This window comes from Salmo salar, chromosome ssa13, assembly GCF_905237065.1.
Source record: "Salmo salar chromosome ssa13, Ssal_v3.1, whole genome shotgun sequence".
Lineage (NCBI taxonomy): Eukaryota > Metazoa > Chordata > Actinopteri > Salmoniformes > Salmonidae > Salmo > Salmo salar.
The window spans coordinates 8,666,084-8,685,054 of record NC_059454.1 but is presented as its reverse complement, the minus strand read 5'-3'; the positions used below and the strand labels follow the sequence as shown (position 1 = coordinate 8,685,054).

The 18,971-nt window shown below is 48.1% G+C and overlaps 1 protein-coding gene across 2 annotated transcripts; it reads left to right on the top strand.

Moving 5' to 3' along the window:
• The first annotated feature begins 428 nt into the window (after positions 1-428).
• traf3ip3 (TRAF3 interacting protein 3) lies at positions 429-18,906 on the top strand. Of its 2 annotated transcripts, none has more exons than XM_014134333.2 (15): positions 429-608; positions 1,974-2,070; positions 2,257-2,619; positions 3,138-3,570; positions 3,658-3,715; positions 3,857-3,920; positions 5,472-5,501; positions 5,638-5,733; positions 6,743-6,814; positions 13,131-13,277; positions 14,866-15,003; positions 16,093-16,228; positions 16,387-16,949; positions 17,217-17,342; positions 17,513-18,906. In XM_014134333.2, the coding sequence occupies exons 2-15, from the start codon at positions 2,032-2,034 to the stop codon at positions 17,711-17,713; spliced, it is 2,466 nt and encodes an 821-aa protein (XP_013989808.2). In that variant the 5' UTR covers positions 429-608; positions 1,974-2,031; the 3' UTR covers positions 17,714-18,906. The 2 variants fall into 2 exon arrangements, with proteins under 2 accessions (XP_013989808.2, XP_013989806.2); XM_014134331.2 differs by having other exon boundaries at positions 430-608; positions 3,655-3,715.
• Positions 18,907-18,971: the final 65 nt, after the last annotated feature.

Below are 18,971 nucleotides of genomic sequence, written 5' to 3'. Positions count from 1 at the left end.
ACCTTTGCCGCACGGGATATTTAGCTCCTAAATATAGTTGCAGTTGAATTTGTTTTTAGCGTTATGAATAGGCCTAGTTTGAAAGCACAGTGTTTCAAGTCCAGAGGCAATCAGCCCCATGTTATTTTCAAACACACACACAAAATAATACATTGATGGGAGTTTTACAGTGTATATGCATCATGTCCAGTAGTTACATATTATACCAACTTACAGTATGTACAGAAGAACATACCTAGTACATAACACCTAGCTGACCAGTCTCGCTGAGATGGGAGAGAGAAAACTCTACAAAATAGCCACATTCTACACCCAACTACAGTGTCAACTGGGCATGGCAGTCTCTAATCAATGGGTCCCACCAGTGTGTGGCATCATTGGTGCTACAGCTTGTTGGTGAGATAGAGGAACATGCATGACGTGGTTCCCCATCCCCTTCACTTCCTGAAAAAAAAACATGCAAGACAGAAAGAGCGACTTGAGAAAGACAGAGAATCTACAAGGTGGACATGGATTAGAAGACAGAGAAAGCTTGGCTGTTTGTTTTTGTTTACTTCACACCACCTCTTCAGGATCCATTACTTCAAACAATATTGATGACTGAGCAGGTAACATGTACCTATTGCAATAACTCTATGTAGTTATCTTAAACCTCCCTGTAGTCATGCTTCCCTTCCCTACTGAAACTCTGTTGTCACAGCTGCCAGAGAAATGTCTTATTTGTGTTTAACTATCTTCTTCAACTTGCTTTTGATACATAAAGCCTTTAGCAACTGACAGATGTTTATTGTGCTTTAGTTTTACAAACTTTCTGTGTTATATGTACAATATTTGTCAAGTTTGAGGAGCAATGAAGAGCTCCCTGTCAACTGTAAAATGCTATGATAGAAGTTGAACTGTGAGTGGTTTGAGACCTGTGGGCAAAGAAATAACAACCAGTTGTTGGCTAATTATACATTCACCTCATCTGCTTCTCGGGGTGTGTGTCATTTACTGATTGAGTATCCACCACGTTATTCACCATGTTATCCACCACGTTATGCACCAGGTTATCCACCATGTTATCCACCACGTTATCCACCAGGTTATCCACCACGTTATCCACCAGGTTATCCACCAGGTTATCCACCACGTTATCCACCACGTTATCCACCAGGTTATTCACCACATTATCCACCAGGTTATCCACCACGTTATCCACCAGGTTATCCACCATGTTATCCACCAGGTTATCCACCATGTTATCCACCAGGTTATCCACCAGGTTATCCACCAGGTTATCCACCAGGTTATCCACCACGTTATCCACCACGTTATCCACCACGTTATCCACCAGGTTATCCACCATGTTATCCACCAGGTTATCCACCAGGTTATCCACCAGGTTATTCACCACGTTATCCACCACGTTATTCACCACGTTATCCACCAGGTTATCCACCAGGTTATCCACCAGGTTATCCACCACATTATCCACCACGTTATCCACCAGGTTATTCACCACGTTATCCACCAGGTTATTCACCACGTTATCCACCAGGTTATCCACCATGTTATCCACCAGGTTATCCATCAGGTTATCCACCATGTTATCCACCAGGTTATCCACCAGGTTATTCACCACGTTATCCACCACGTTATCCACCACGTTATCCACCAGGTTATCCACCAGGTTATCCACCACGTTATCCACCAGGTTATTCACCACGTTATCCACCACGTTATCCACCAGGATATCCACCAGGTTATCCACCACGTTATCCACCACGTTATCCACCAGGTTATCCACCATGTTATCCACCATGTTATCCACCAGGTTATCCACCACGTTATCCACCAGGTTATCCACCAGGTTATCCACCACCTCCACTCCTGCATTCATTTAGCCAATCTGACACAACCATTTTAACTGCTATATTTGTCATGTGTCTCTACATATCAATTGCAATAACAATATACTTTATTTTTTTAAGATATTCACTTGCAGTTGTAAGACTAGGCCTACACCGTCATCATTACAGCCAGACTACCATGGAGACCCTGGATATCACCCTGACCAAGTGGTTTAAGGTGAGAGAATAACAACTCTGCCTGATGAAGGTCCTCTGGCTGAAAGGTCACGCTATGTTTTTAACCTTGGATTTACAAGAGAGAGAGAGAGAGAGAGTCGTGCTTCAACTTCTGATGCGTCGTTCGTTTATTTAAGGTAGCACCACTATTCCAGATGTTTGACCACAAAACCCTCTGTTGCGCCAGGTGAGAGAATACGACCAGAAGAGTGAGCAGCGGGCAGAGAAACACGAGGGACTCCGGGGACGCAACAACGTCACTTCCTGTCGGAGCCCAACCAGAGAAGTGGACACACGGTGGATCAAGAAGGAGCTGAGGCGGAAGAGACAGCAGGAATTCGATATAAGACGATCAGTCAGCCCAGAAAGGGCCAAAGACTCTGGAAAGGTCAAGGATGACAGTTGTGTCATCTGTGACGAAGCGAAGACAGAGTCTTTGCAGTGTAACATCAATTGGCCTATGCCCCCTAGGCTTACGTCCAATGGACGGCCGTTGATAATGGGTCGAAAAATAAAGACATCCAAAGATGACCTGGACAACAGTGAATGGGTAAAAGAAAACACATGTAATTCATGTCTTACCATCTCCTTTACTGCACGTAATTCATGGTTTACCATCTACTTTACCGCATGTAATTCATGGTTTACCATCTAATTTACTGCATGTAATTCATGGTTTACCATCTACTTTACTGCATGCCTATTGGTTTACCATCTACTTTACTGCATGCCTATTGGTTTACCATCTACTTTACTGCATGTCTATTGGTTTACAATCTACTTTACTGCATGTCTATTGGTTTACCATCTACTTTACTCCATGTCTATTGGTTTACCATCTACTTTACTGCATGTCTATTGGTTTACCATCTACTTTACTGCATGCCTATTGGTTTACCATCTACTTTACTACATGCCTATTGGTATTAACAATATATTTGAAGTGTATCTTGTTAATAGGGCTACAGTCTATAGTCTGATTCTGACTCTCCAGGGCTCATTTATTTATTAAGGTAACGTTACAGCATAATTATTGAGGTCCTTCATTATCACTGTTGTATTTACCAGGCCTCAATATGGAGAAATGAGAAGAGCAGTACTAGAACACTAGAGGCAGTTTCCTCCACCTTCACCACCTCGACCAGAGAACTACCCTCCTCCACCCCAACCCTCTGCACCTCGACCAGAGAACCACCCACCTCCACCCCAACCATCTGCACCTCGACCAGAGAACTACTCACCTCCACCCCAACCTCCACCCTGAAGACGTCCACCCCAAGCAGAGAACTAGTCCAGCCCAGGTTAAAAGCCTTGAGAAAACAACCACCCACCTCCACCCCTACGTCCACCCCTACCTCCACCCCTACCTCCACCCATACGTCCACCCCTACGTCCACCCCTACGTCCAACCCTACCTCCACCCCTACCTCCACCCCTACCTCCACCCCGAGCAGAGATCTAGTCCAGCCCAGGTTAAAAGCCTCCACAAAGAAAGAAAAGGGTACTTCTATTTCTTTATAACACTTCCATACAATAAAATGATGACCAAGTCATATTTAATGAAAACATTGCCATTTCACTCTAGCAGGCATCCTGAAGGGTACAGGAGGTAAGAAGACACAGCAAGAAGCCAGCGCACAGACAGAGTGAGTCTCAATCGTGTATTTGTCTTGAAATGATGGTGTATAAAACCCACAAACTGTAGTAATAGAAAACACGTAAAATCTCTGATTCTGTTTGTTTTCTTGATGTCAGTCTCTGTAACAATTTTTTTTTTCTATATACAGGCCTGGCTCTATATACACATCAGGCTCTATATGCAGGCCTGGCTATGTTACCGTCAAGGAATCTGTGAGTTTCCACAATACACCTTGCTCACAATTGTGTGGAGTGCCATATAGACCAGTCACTACAGTCTTAGGTTAAATACACCCCCCCCCCCCCATACAGATCAGTCACTACAGCCGTAGGTTAAAGACACGCCCCCATACAGATCAGTCACTACAGTCTTAGGTTAAAGACACCTCCCCCCCATACAGATCAGTCACTACAGCCGTAGGTTCAAGACCCCCCCCCATACAGATCAGTCACTACAGTCTTAGGTTAAAGACACCCCCCATACAGATCAGTCACTACAGTCTTAGGTTAAAGACCCCCCCCATACAGATCAGTCACTACAGCCTTAGGTTAAAGACCCCCCCCCCCATACAGATCAGTCACTACAGTCTTAGGTTAAAGACACGCCCCCATACAGATCAGTCACTACAGCCTTAGGTTAAAGACACGCCCCCATACAGATCAGTCACTACAGCCTTAGGTTAAAGACACGCCCCCCATACAGATCAGTCACTACAGCCTTAGGTTAAAGACTCCCCCCCCTCCATACAAATCAGTCACTACAGCCTTAGGTTAAAGACCCCCCCCCATACAGATCAGTCACTACAGTCTTAGGTTAAAGACCCCCCCCCATACAGATCAGTCACTACAGTCTTAGGTTAAAGACACCCCCCATACAGATCAGTCACTACAGTCTTAGGTTAAAGACCCCCCCCATACAGATCAGTCACTACAGCCTTAGGTTAAAGACCCCCCCATACAGATCAGTCACTACAGCCTTAGGTTAAAGACACGCCCCCATACAGATCAGTCACTACAGCCTTAGGTTAAAGACACCCCCCCATACAGATCAGTCACTACAGCCTTAGGTTAAAGACACGCCCCCCATACAGATCAGTCACTACAGCCTTAGGTTAAAGACTCCCCCCCCTCCATACAAATCAGTCACTACAGCCTTAGGTTAAAGACCCCCCCCCCCATACAGATCAGTCACTACAGTCTTAGGTTAAAGACCCCCCCCCCCATACAGATCAGTCACTACAGTCTTAGGTTAAAGACCCCCCCCCCATACAGATCAGTCACTACAGCCTTAGGTTAAAGACCCCCCCCATACAGATCAGTCACTACAGTCTTAGGTTAAAGACACGCCCCCATACAGATCAGTCACTACAGCCTTAGGTTAAAGACACGCCCCCCATACAGATCAGTCACTACAGTCTTAGGTTAAAGACCCCCCCCTCCATACAGATCAGTCACTACAGTCTTGGGTTAAAGACCCCCCCCCCCCCCCCATACAGATCAGTCACTACAGTCTTAGGTTAAAGACACGCCCCCATACAGATCAGTCACTACAGTCTTAGGTTAAAGACCCACCCCCCCATACAGATCAGTCACTACAGCCTTAGGTTAAAGACACGCCCCCATACAGATCAGTCACTACAGCCTTAGGTTAAAGACCCCCCCCCGTACAGATCAGTCAGTACAGCCTTAGGTTAAAGACCCCCCCCCCATACAGATCAGTCACTACAGTAACAACATGTTCTTTCCCCTGTTCCTCCTTGACAGGAAGTTATTCAGCTGGATGTTTACTTGCAGGTAAAACTTATCTTCTTTTTTTTTTTTACCCAAACCTGTAATGTGCCCAGTTTAACATGTGTAAGGCTATTTGTCCTTCATAGAAGTGTGCATCTTGGCCTTCATATGACAACTGTTCTGTTCCTCCTCGTGGCAGGAGGCTCTATGGAGAGAGGAAGGCCTGAAGAAGAAGTTGGCTGTTCTCCAGAAGCGTGGCTCCACCCTGCTGCATCACTCTGACACCCTATGGACTGTAAGAAACTTACCTGCCTCACATACCTCACCCACTTTCCTCATACCTGACTCACATACCACACCCACTTTCCTCATACCTGCCTCACATACCTCACCCACTTTCCTCATACCTGCCTCACATACCTCACCCACTTTCTTCATACATGCCTCACATACCTCACCCACTTTCCTCATACCTGCCTGACATACCACACCCACTTTCCTCATACCTGCCTCACATACCACACTCTCTCGTCTCATACCTGTCTTCCTCATACAAACAAAACTCATTGCCATGATCATGTACAGTATCTGTAGTGTTCTCTGTTTGTGACTACTGTACAGCAGACAGGATGAGTCTGTAGTGTTCTCTGTTTGTGACTACGGTACAGCAGACAGGATGAGTCTGTAGTGTTCTCTGTTTGTGACTACGGTACAGCAGACAGGATGAGTCTGTAGTGTTCTCTGTTTGTGACTATGGTACAGCAGGCAGGATGAGTCTGTAGTGTTCTCTGTTTGTGACTATGGTACAGCAGGCAGGATGAGTCTGTAGTGTTCTCTGTTTGTGACTATGGTACAGCAGGCAGGATGAGTCTGTAGTGTTCTCTGTTTGTGACTACGGTACAGCAGACAGGATGAGTCTGTAGTGTTCTCTGTTTGTGACTACGGTACAGCAGACAGGATGAGTCTGTAGTGTTCTCTGTTTGTGACTATGGTACAGCAGGCAGGATGAGTCTGTGGTTAAGGGCTAGCTTCCTTCTGCTCTCGTCTGTATCTTGCTCACAGAGTAACATCAGAGAACATCAGTATCTAGGAAGAGAGATTGCTGTAGCTCTCATACAGGAAGGGTGTGTTCTTATTGGTTCTGTTCACAACAGACTGTATCTGCCTTTAATTGGTGCATACGGACAGACCGTGGTGACAAGCAAGGAGACTCGTTGTGGTGTCAACCAGCCGTTTGTCTTTTCTCAGCAGATTTCAGTAGTGTAACATTTCAGGCTACAGACGTTTCCTCTCCACTCCCACAGACAAGCTGCAATGAAGACCTACTAAAGAACAAGATCAGAGCGTTAGAAACACAGCTGCAAGTCTGTCTGCAGGTAAGAATAGCACCCTGCTGCATCTGCAGCTGTTGACTGAGGATGTGCTCCTTCTCAGCAAAGATAAAATATCCCTCTTGTTATTTCTAGTTTGTCCTATTTTGTTGTCAGATGCTTGTAATGTTTTGCACATGAGTTTGAAAAGTATGTGTTTGGCATCCCGTTAAATCTCATTAGTAGGCTTTATAACAGTTGTATGCTGCCCTTTGGTCAAAACAACCTTTCAGGCAATATCTCGGTTCAGAACCAGCAAACCTCTCATACTGATCCGATGATACTGTCCATAGAGAGTGATGTTGCCATGTGGTTTGTGGGTTATACCTCCTTAAGCTCATGTACATTTACATTTACATTTTAGTCATTTAGCAGACGCTCTTATCCAGAGCATACATTTCATACATTTTTTTTCTCCGTACTGGTATGTATTTGTGTTTATTATGGATCCCCATTAGTTCCTGCCAAGGCAGCAGCTACTCTTCCTGGGGTTTATTATGGATCCCCATTAGTTCCTGCCAAGGCAGCAGCTATTCTTCCTGGGGTTTATTATGGATCCCCATTAGTTCCTGCCAAGGCAGCAGCTATTCTTCCTGGGGTTTATTATGGATCCCCATTAGTTCCTGCCAAGGCAGCAGCTACTCTTCCTGGGATTTATTATGGATCCCCATTAGTTCCTGCCAAGGCAGCAGCTACTCTTCCTGGGGTTTATTATGGATCCCCACTAGTTCCTGCCAAGGCAGCAGCTACTCTTCCTGGGGTTTATTATGGATCCCCATTAGTTCCTGCCAAGGCAGCAGCTACTCTTCCTGGGGTTTATTATGGATCCCCACTAGTTCCTGCCAAGGCAGCAGCTACTCTTCCTGGGGTTTATTATGGATCCCCATTAGTTCCTGCCAAGGCAGAAGCTACTATTCCTGGGGTTTATTATGGATCCCTATTAGTTCCTGCCAAGGCAGCAGCTACTCTTCCTGGGGTTTATTATGGATCCCCACTAGTTCCTGCCAAGGCAGCAGCTACTCTTCCTGGGGTTTATTATGGATCGCCATTAGTTCCTGCCAAGGCAGCAGCTACTTTTCCTGGGGTTTAGATCCCCATTAGTTCCTGCCAAGGCAGCAGCTACTTTTCCTGGGGTTTATTATGGATCCCCATTAGTTCCTACCAAGGCAGCAGCTACTCTTCCTGGGGTCCAGCAAAATTAAGGCATTACAATACATTTCACAACAGATTTCACAACAGACCCCTACTCTACTACCACATATCTACAACACAAAATCCATGTGTATGTGTGTGTATAAAGCGTATGTTATCATGTGTGTGTATGCATGTGTCTGTGCCTGTGTGTGTGTGTCTCTTCACAGTCTCCGCTGTTCCATAAGGTGTATTTTTGTCTGTTTTTTAAATCTGATTCTACTGTTTGCATCAGTTACCTGATGTGGAATAGAGTTCCATGTAGTCATGGCTCTATGTCGTACGGTCACGACTTCCGCCGACTTATTAAACGACTCCGTTTATACCAAGTTCGTTTTCCTGCGCCTGACTTCCCTGCCACCGACACGCACCCATTACAGAATCTCCGACCATATCTATGGAGTCAGCAGGAGAGGGACCCCGGCCATTGAGGTGGAGGAGCGCGTCCAGGAGCATGCAGTTATGTTCTACCATCTTGGCGCCGCCATGGACCGCATTGTCCAGAAAATGGACCACTGGGAGAGACAGGGAGTTCTTCCAGCGCCTCCACCAGCACAACCGGGGTCTCCCGTGAGCGCCCCTTTCCCACCTGAACCCAGTGGGATCCGTCTCTCCTTGCCCCAGGAATACGACGGGAGGGCTGTGAACTGCCAGGGGTCCTTGTTGCAGTTAGACCTCTATCTGGCCACTGTACACCTGGCTCCATCGGACCATGAGAGGGTGTCCGCACTCGTCTCGTGCCTCACCAGGAAAGCCCTGGAGTGGGCCAACGCCGTGTGGAGAGAGGGAGATGCGGCGTTGGACCAGTTTGAGGAGTTCACCCACCGTTTCCTGAGGGTAGAACGGCGGGTGAGCGCCTCTACCATCTGAGGCAGGAGACGAGGAGCGCCCAGGAGTTCGCTCTGGAGTTTATGACCCTGGCTGCCGGTGCGGGATGGAACAACAGGGCCCTGATCGACCATTACCGCTACAGTCTGCGCGAGGACGTCCATCGGGAGCTGGCCTGCAGAGACACCACCCTCATGTTTGACCAGCTGGTGGACCTGTCCATCCGGCTGGACAACCTGCTGGCTACTCGCGGACGTTCAGATCGGGGTCTGGTGGTTCCATCCTCCCGCACTCCCTCTCTGATACCCATGGAGCTGGGAGGGGCGGTGAGCAGGGAGACAGGGGTTCACGCTCGTGTACCATCTGTGGCCGCAGAGGTCACGCTGCTGGTCGGTGCCGGGTTGGTTCCTCTGGGAAGCGAGGCAGCAGGCAGGGCGCTCTGGCGTCACCCCAGGTGAGCCGGCACCACTCTCACCCTCTGTTGTTCATATGTTTGTGTCTGTCATGTTCCCTGAGTTTTCCCCGCATTCCCAGCATAAGGCGCTCGTCGATTCAGGCGCAGCTGGGAATTTTACTGATAGAGCTTTAGCAATTAAGTTTAGGGATCCCCATCGTTCCCGTGGATGTTCCCTTCCCCGTTCACACCTTAAATAGTCGACCATTAGGGTCAGAGTTGATTAGGGAGTTCACCGCGCCTTTGGGCATGGTGACGCAGGGGGGTCATACGGAGAGAATCAGTCTCTTCCTCATTGACTCTCCTGCGTTTCCTGTGGTGCTGGGCCTACCCTGGGTAGCTTGTCTTAACCCCACTGTTTCTTGGCCACAGAGGGCTCTCACGGGGTGGTCACGAGAGTGCTCAGGTAGGTGTTTAGGGGTTTCCGTTGGTCCTACAATGATGGAGAGTCCAGACCAGGTCTTCACCGTGCGCATTCCCCCTGAATATGCCGATTTGGCTCTCGCCTTCACCAAAAAGAAGGCGACTCAATTACCACCTCATCGACGGTGCGATTGTGCAATAGACTTCCTGGTAGACGCTGCACTTCCCAGGATTCACGTGTATCCCCTCTCACAGGCGGAGATGGAGGCTATGGAAACATATGTCTCCGAATCCCTGCTTCAGGGGTACATTCGGTCCTCCACTTCACCCGCCTTCTCAAGTTTATTTTTTGTGAAGAAGAAGGAGGGGGACTTGCGCCCGTGTATTGACTATCGGGGTCTGAATCAGATCACTGCGAGGTATATTTACCCGCTACCTCTCATAGCCACAGCGATAGAGTCAATGCACGGGGTGCGCTTCTTCACCAAACTAGATCTCAGGAGCGCTTACAACCTGGTGCGTATCCGAGAGGGAGACGAGTGGAAGATGGCTTTCAGTACCACCTCTGGGCACTATGAGTACCTCGTCATGCTGTACAGGTTGATGAAAGCGCCATCAGTCTTCCAAGCCTTTGTAGACGAGATTTTCAGGGACCTGCACGGGCAGGGTGTAGTGGTGTATGTTGATGATATTTTGATATACTCCGCTACACGAGCTGAGCATGTATCCCTGGTGCGCAGAGTGCTTGGTCGCCTGTTGGAGCATGACCTGTACGTCAAGGCTGAGAAATGCCTGTTCTTCCAACAGTTCGTCTCCTTCCTAGGATATCACATTTCCACCTCAGGGGTGTTGATGGAGAGAGACCGCATTGCAGCCGTGCCAAATTGGCCGACTCCCACCACGGTAAAGGAGGTGCAGCGGTTCTTAGGGTTTTCCAACTACTACCGGAGGTTTATCCGGGGTTTTGGTCAGGTGGCGGCTTCCATTACCTCACTGCTGAAGGGGGGCCCAGTGCGCTTGCAGTGGTCAGCTGAGGCGGACAGGGCTTTTAGTCACCTGAGGGCTCTGTTTACCTCGGCTCCCGTGTTGGCCCATCCGGAACCCTCTTTGGCGTTCATAGTGGAGGTGGACGTGTCCGAGGCTGGGATAGGAGCGGTGCTCTCTTAGCGCTCGGGTATGCCACCGAAGCTCCGCCCCTGTGCCTTTTTCTCGAAGAAGCTCAATCCGGCGGAGCGAAACTATGATGTGGGGGACCGGGAGCTGTTGGCTATCGTCAAGGCCTTGAAGGCGTGGAGACATTGGCTTGAGGGGGCTAACCACCCTTTTCTCATCTGGACTGACCACCGCAATCTGGAGTACATCCGGGCGGCGAGGAGACTGAACCCTCGCCAGGCAAGGTGGACCATGTTTTTCACCCGTTTTGTATTTACCCTTTCCTACAGACTAGGCTCTCAGAACGTTAAGGCAGACGCATTGTCCCGGCTGTATGACACAGAGGAGCGGCCCACTCCCATAGTCCCGGCCTCTTGCCTGGTGGCACCGGTAGTGTGGGAGCTGAACGCAGGCATTGCGTACAGAGCCCGCTCCCCTTCAGTGTTCAGCTGGGCATCTGTACGTTCCGTCTCCCCATCCCATACGTCACCCTCCTCTGGTCATCCTGGTATCGGTCGGACGGTGCGCTGTCTTAGTGGGTAGTACTGGTGGCCCACTTTAGCTGAGGACGTGAGGGTTTATGTTTCCTCCTGCTCGGTGTGCGCCCAGTGTAAGGCTCCTAGACACCTACCCAGAGGTAAGTTACAACCCTTACCCATTCCACAACGGCCATGGTCGCACCAGTCGGTGGATTACCTGACTGATCTTCCTCCTTCACAGGGTAACACCACGATCCTGGTCGTTGTGGATCATTTTTCTAAGTCCTGTCGTCTCCTCCCTTTGCCCGGTCTCCCTACAGCCCTACAGACTGCGGAGGCTCTATTTACACACGTCTTCTGGCACTATGGGGTGCCTGAAGATGTAGTGTCTGATCGGGGTCCCCAGTTCACGTCGAGGGTCTGGAGGTCGTTCATGGAACGTCTGGGGGTCTTGGTCAGCCTTACCTCAGGTTTTTACCCCGAGAGTAACGGGCAGGTGAAGAGAGTTAACCAGGATGTGGGTAGGTTTCTGAGGTCTTATTGCCAGGCCCAGAATTCGCTCCACTCCTCCACTAACCTTTCCCCCTTCCAGTGTGTATTGGGGTATCAGCCGGTTCTGGCTCCTTGGCATCAGAGTCAGACCGAGGCTTCTGCGGTGGACGACTGGTTCCCGCGCGCGGAGGAGACATGGGACGCCGCCCATGTCCATCTTCTGCGCGCCGTACTGCACCAGAAAGTTGGCGCAGACCATCACCGCAGTGAGGCCCCGGTGTTCGCACCAGGGGACCGGGTCTGGCTCTCGACCCGAAACCTGCCCCTCCGCCTGCCCTGTCGGAAGCTGGGTCCGCGGTTTGTAGGGCCATTTAAAGTCCTGAGGAGAGTGAACGAGGTATGTTACAGGTTACATCTTCCCCTCGACAACCGCATTAACCCCTCGTTCCATGTGTCTCTCCTCAGGCCGGTGGTGACTGGCCCGCTCCAGGAGGCCGAGGTGCGGGAGGTTCCTCCGCCCCCTCTGGACATCGAGGGGTCCCCGGCGTACTCCGTTCATTCCATACTGGATTCGAGACGTCGGGCGAGGGGCCTTCAGTACCTCATGGACTGGGAGGGTTATGGTCCGGAGGAGAGATGCTGGGTTCCGGTGGAGGACGTGTTGGATCCTTCTATGCTGCGAGATTTCCACCGTCTCCATCTGGATCGCCCTGCGCCTCGCCCTCCGGGTCGTCCCCAAGGTCGGTGCTTGGGGGGGGGGTACTGTCACGACTTCCGCCAAAGTCGGTCCCTCTCCTTGTTCAGGCGGTGTTCGGCAGTCGACGTCACTGACCTTCTAGCCATCACTGATCCATTTTTCATTTTCCATTGGTCTTGTCTTCTTTCACACCTGGTTCCAATCCCATCAATTACATGTTGTGTATTTAACTCTCTGTCTCCCCTCATGTCCTTGTCGGAGATTGTTTTATTGTATGTTATGTGCAAGTCATGTGTCGGTATGCGACGGGTTTTGTACCCATTTATATTATTTTTTGTATATTTTGTTTTTTGGAGTTTTATGAGCACTTATTAAACGACTCCGTTTATACCAAGTTCGTTTTCCTGCGCCTGACTTCCCTGCCACCGACACGCACCCATTACAAGTACTGTGCGCCTCCCATAGTCTGTTCTGGACTTGGGGATTGTGAAGAGACCTCTGGTGGCATGTCTTGTGGGGTATGCATGGGTGTCTGAGCTGTGTGCTAGTAGTTTTAACAGACAGCTCGGTGCATTCAACATGTCAGTACTTCTCACAACTACAGCGTAGCGCAACTAACAAATGTATGTCTATGTATGACCAGTTTATAACTTGCTGTTCTCACAGAAACAGAAGCTCCCCTTGGATGGAGTGAAGAAGCTCGTGCTACAGATGGAGAAACAGAAGGGAGCGTATGAGGAGAAAGCCTTGGAGGTCATCCAGAGGGCTACAGAGGAGAAAAAGGAAGCTCTCAGTCAGGCCGAGACACTCGAGGTTGGGGTCTTTCTTTGTCTCTGTCTCTCTCTCTCTATCTGGCACACACAGACACCTTGTTCATACCTGCCTCATATAACACACTCTCAGTCAGGCTGAGACACTCGAGGTTGGGATCTTTCTTTGTCTCTGTCTCTCTCTCTCTCTCTCTCTATCTGGCACACACAAACACACTTGTAGTGGCTTGTCTTGTATAATGTAGTTGTACTTCTCTGTCCACTAGGTGCTGTCTCTCTGTATAATGTAGTTGTACTTCTCTGTCCACTAGGTGCTGTCTCTCTGTATAATGTAGGTGTCCTTCTTCCTCCTGTCCACTAGGTGCTGTCTCTCTGTATAATGTAGGTGTCCTTCTTCCTCCTGTCCACTAGGTGCTGTCTCTCTGTATAATGTAGGTGTACTTCTCTGTCCACTAGGTGCTGTCTCTCTGTATAATGTAGGTGTACTTCATCCTCCTGTCCACTAGGTGCTGTCTCTCTGTATAATGTAGGTGTACTTCTCTGTCCACTAGGTGCTGTCTCTCTGTATAATGTAGTTGTACTTCTCTGTCCACTAGGTGCTGTCTCTCTGTATAATGTAGGTGTACTTCTCTGTCCACTAGGTGCTGTCTCTCTGTATAATGTAGGTGTACTTCTCTGTCCACTAGGTGCTGTCTCTCTGTATAATGTAGGTGTACTTCTCTGTCCACTAGGTGCTGTCTCTCTGTATAATGTAGGTGTACTTCTCTGTCCACTAGGTGCTGACTCTCTGTATAATGTAGGTGTACTTCATCCTCCTGTCCACTAGGTGCTGTCTCTCTGTATAATGTAGGTGTACTTCTCTGTCCACTAGGTGCTGTCTCTCTGTATAATGTAGGTGTACTTCTCTGTCCACTAGGTGCTGTCTCTCTGTATAATGTAGGTGTACTTCTCTGTCCACTAGGTGCTGTCTCTCTGTATAATGTAGGTGTACTTCTCTGTCCACTAGGTGCTGTCTCTCTGTATAATGTAGGTGTACTTCTCTGTCCACTAGGTGCTGTCTCTCTGTATAATGTAGGTGTACTTCTCTGTCCACTAGATTCTGACTCTCTGTATAATGTAGGTGTACTTCTCTGTCCACTAGGTGCTGACTCTCTGTATAATGTAGGTGTACTTCTCTGTCCACTAGGTGCTGTCTCTCTGTATAATGTAGGTGTCCTTCTTCCTCCTGTCCACTAGGTGCTGTCTCTCTGTATAATGTAGGTGTACTTCTCTGTCCACTAGGTGCTGTCTCTCTGTATAATGCAGGTGTACTTCTTCCTCCTGTCCACTAGGTGCTGTCTCTCTGTATAATGCAGGTGTCCTTCTTCCTCCTGTCCACTAGGTGCTGCCTCTCTGTATAATGTAGGTGTCCTTCTTCCTCCTGTCCACTAGGTGCTGTCTCTCTGTATAATGTAGGTGTCCTTCTTCCTCCTGTCCACTAGGTGCTGCCTCTCTGTATAATGTAGGTGTCCTTCTTCCTCCTGTCCACTAGGTGCTGTCTCTCTGTATAATGTAGGTGTCCTTCTTCCTCCTGTCCACTAGGTGCTGTCTCTCTGTATAATGTAGGTGTCCTTCTTCCTCCTGTCCACTAGGTGCTGCTGCAGGCAGCCAGGGTGGAAGCGGCACAGTGGCAGGGTCTGTGTGAGGAAATGAAGGAGAGCTCAGAACAGCTGAAGAAGAAACAGGAGCTCAGCTCTGAACACGTTCTACAACTGCAGAACCAACTGGAGGTACGGTAGTCACTGCTGTAAGAGACTGCAGCTATCGCAGAGTGGAGTGTTCTGTGAGGCACTGACGGATGCCATCATAATCAGTTAGCCTCTGGCGAAGTGAGACTACATCATGATCGGAGAGACCGCTACATACATACGTATGATCCATTGGGTTACTGTCATTTAACTCACTGGAGTTGGATAAAATGTGGATCTAAAATAGATTTAAATTCTGGAGGATTTTTTGTTGTTGTTTGTATAGTGTGGTGGCTAATTTCTGCATTACCAAATGAGGAGAGTTACAAACTTCACACACCAGTCAGAGTTATACTTAAAACTACATCTTTAATAATTAAGATGCTTTTGCAAATGCACTTTGACTTTCAATGATGCGCTATCTCTAATGAGCCATTGAAAAGTGACTACACAAAAGTACAAAGATCTTTTATAGCCAAGATACACCCTTTCAAAGTACCTGACGAACCACAGATACATAGAATGGGTCACAAGGTTAAGTTTTGTATGAAAGATATCTATAAAACATAGCAGACAGCAACAACTGCTGTATCAACAGTTTTCATTGTATAGACCAGTGTCTGGTCCTCCTACCCCAAACTGGAACCGTCTCTCCCTGGTACGGTATAGAACAGAACCATTAGCTCATCCAATGCCATAAATCAATTGACAACTCTAGATAAACCCCCTCTCAAGTAAACCCCCTCTTGACTCCACTCCTGGACAAGCTCACTGAGGGGAGTGAGCCTCTATGTCATACACTATCCCAAGATAAGTGCAACATCAAAGAGGACATACAATGGTCCAGACACGGCCATACACCTTCCCCCAATGCCAAAGGAGGGAGTGACTTGCGCACAGACATTGTGGAGACAAGTAATTGGTTCCCCATTAATCACGCCATCCCTTCACATGGTTTAACAGATACATTCACATATGACAAGTATCTCACATAAGCATTTTATGCAAATAAAACATCTTAATTATCTATGTTACCCAACTAATTCTGATTCATCCGCCACAATAGACATAGCTGTGTGATGTGTATATTAATGCTCAAGTAAGAGGCTGGTTGGTGTCTGTTGTGTGCAGCTTGCCAGGGGTCAGGAGGCGGTGCTTAGGGAGGAGCTGGGGGCAGTACAGCGAGTGGAGGAGGAGTTACAGTCCAACATTGTTCTACTGGAAGAACAGAACCAGAACCTGAGGGAACAAATCCAGGAGTTGAGAGGTCAGAGGTCATACAAATAACACATGTAGTTTGATACACACACACACACACACCAATTTTTATGGGGTTCTGCATCTGAATATATTTTAGTAGTGAAGTAGAAACTAAAGGAATTAATGAATGAATGGCTTTCTCATCTTGCCTTGCCTGACTCCTAGATGCCAGAGCTGAGACTCAGGAGGTGTGCGTGGATGAATCCTTGGCCCAGTTGGACGTGTCTCTGGAGCAGTCAGAAGAGTTGGAGCGGACCCTGGCCCAGTTGGATGTGTCTCTGGAGCAGTCAGAAGAGTTGGAGCGGACCCTGGCCCAGTTGGACGTGTCTCTGGAGCAGTCAGAAGAGTTGGAGCGGACCCTGGCCCAGTTGGACGTGTCTCTGGAGCAGTCAGAAGAGTTGGAGCGGACCCTGGCCCAGTTGGATGTGTCTCTGGAGGAGGAGGAGAACCTGGCCCAGTTAGATGTGTCTCTGGAGGAGGAGGAGAACCTGGCCCAGTTAGATGTGTCTCTGGAGGAGGAGGAGAACCTGGCCCAGTTAGATGTGTCTCTGGAGCAGTCGGAAGAGTTGGAGCGGACCCTGGCCCAGTTAGATGTGTCTCTGGAGGAGGAGGAGGAGGAGCAGCTGATTATATCGTCACAGCAGAAGCAGTTATCATGGGGAGATGGAGATCAGGTTCTGGAGCAGCTCCGTCACGCTCTGGACCGACTACAGCTGAAGGAGAGGGAGGTGAGGGAGGAGGGGTTCATAAACCCAGGCCTCGTAGTGATTACAGGAGAATAATGACCGTTATGACATGTTTATTGAAACGTTGCCAATAAGTAGGAATGGAATGAAAGGAGCTCCGCCCTCCTGAATTGGACCAATAAGTGGAACAGGGATATTTCATTCTCAGCTAAATGTAAAGATGTTTCAATTCAGTTCCCAAATTCTATTTCATACACAATGGTGAAAAAAATGGTATTTCATAGTGTCTGTATATATGTTTGTGCGCAGTGTGAGGAGCTGCAGAACGATCTGGAGGCCGTGGAGGCAGAGTGCCAGTCGTGCCAGGTCCGTCTGACGCAGTGCAGGGACGAACTCCGACAGCTCAGCCACCGACGCAGCAGCAGGGTGTGCAGGGTGAGTGTGTGTGTGTGTGCAGCTCCCTCCCTTTGTCGTCCTTTGGCAATATGCCCCTGGCGGTGCAGTTACATCCACTTTGAAGTAAATGTTGTTGTTTTTTACTGCGCTTCAGTACAGGTTAACTTTTTAAAGACCAGAATTGTATGTACTTTTCCTTCTGTTTGTAGAAGCCCTGTATCTCGTGGATATGGCTCTGTGTTCTACTACTACTGCTCCTGTCCATGGTGGCGGCGGCCATCTTGTGGGCGTGGCATCCTCCCTTCAAGGACCAAGTCCAGGACCTGTACTCAGCTGTAGAGGAACACATAGAGGACTATCTACAGCAGGCCGTCTCTCCACAACACGTTGGCTGCTTCAGGCCTGTCTGACCACAGCACTAGCCTGAGTCCCACATTGGTTTGGGCTCTCTTGCCAACTCTAAGACATTGGACTTGACAAGACAGTACAAAGAGATCTAGGACTCAGGCTACCACAGCACAGCTCAGGTTTAGGATTCATTGTTTGATTGAGTTTGTTTTGTGTATATTAGGAATTTTTGTTAAGGTATTATTAATTTATTTTTTAACAAAAAAAATCTAGCAAAAACAATCCAAATGATAAAAGACAAAACAATCTATTCATTTAATTTATATTTATAACTCAGAACCTTTGTGTGCCTTTATAGATGAATTGAGAATGACAACTAAGACTTAGTTGCTTTCGATTTCAACTTTTAAGTAGTGTCTGCAGATATAGTTTCATTGACTTAAACATGAATGTTTACAATGTTACACATTACACGAACTTTGGGATAAAAATAACAATTTACTGCCTATCAGTGGAGGCTGTTGAGAGGAGGACGGTTCATAGTAATGGCTGGAATGGAGTCAGTGGAATGGTATCAACCACATGGAAACCACGTGGAAACCACATGGAAACCACATGGTGTCCAGGTGTTTGATGCCATTCCATTGACTCCATTCCAGCCATTACTATGAACCGTCCTCCTCTCAGCAGCCTCCACTGCTGCATATGCATCATTATGTAATAATTGTTAAATATCTGTGTTTGAAAGGATTATATTGGACTAATGCACCTCATATTTTAGTCGGTCAAAAAAATCGTGCAGATCATGAAAATCATTAGATAAGTATCATAATAAGTATTCTGTTTTGTGTCATTTTGTTTGAGAAACAGAGACCGGGATTCAATCCGATCAGCTGTAGATCAGCGTTGTAGCGCGCTTGACATTTAAAGGTAACTTCCGAGGCGACGTATGCAGAGTTTACCGTGAATGCAGTCTCCGCGAGTGTGGAAACATTGCCTTTAAAAGGTGCAAGGCATGATCAGATCGGATCTCGGCCTTAATGTTAATGATTGTGTTTACATTATTGTCACAAGTGCTGTCCATTTTTGTGGAGTTTGTGGAAATCGACTGTAATAAAATGACTGTAGAAGGTCCAATATAGTAAAAAATATATATATAATTCACGAAGACAAAACAAAAAGATAAAGCACATGAAATAAATACTTACAGCAGATGGAGGGGCGACTGTTCTGGAGGGGTGACTGTCCTGGAGGGGGCGACTGTCCTGGAGGGGTGACTGTCCTGGAGGGGGCGACTGTCCTGGAGGGGTGACTGTCCTG

Bases quoted from the DNA above. Each gene is read 5' to 3' on its own strand.
- traf3ip3 (XM_014134331.2), top strand. From the start codon at position 2,032: ATGGAGACCCTGGATATCACCCTGACCAAGTGGTTTAAG. The intron at 15,004-16,092 runs GTACGGTAGTCA...TGTTGTGTGCAG, and splicing joins AACTGCAGAACCAACTGGAG to CTTGCCAGGGGTCAGGAGGC. The intron at 17,343-17,512 runs GTGAGTGTGTGT...TTCTGTTTGTAG, and splicing joins GCAGCAGCAGGGTGTGCAGG to AAGCCCTGTATCTCGTGGAT.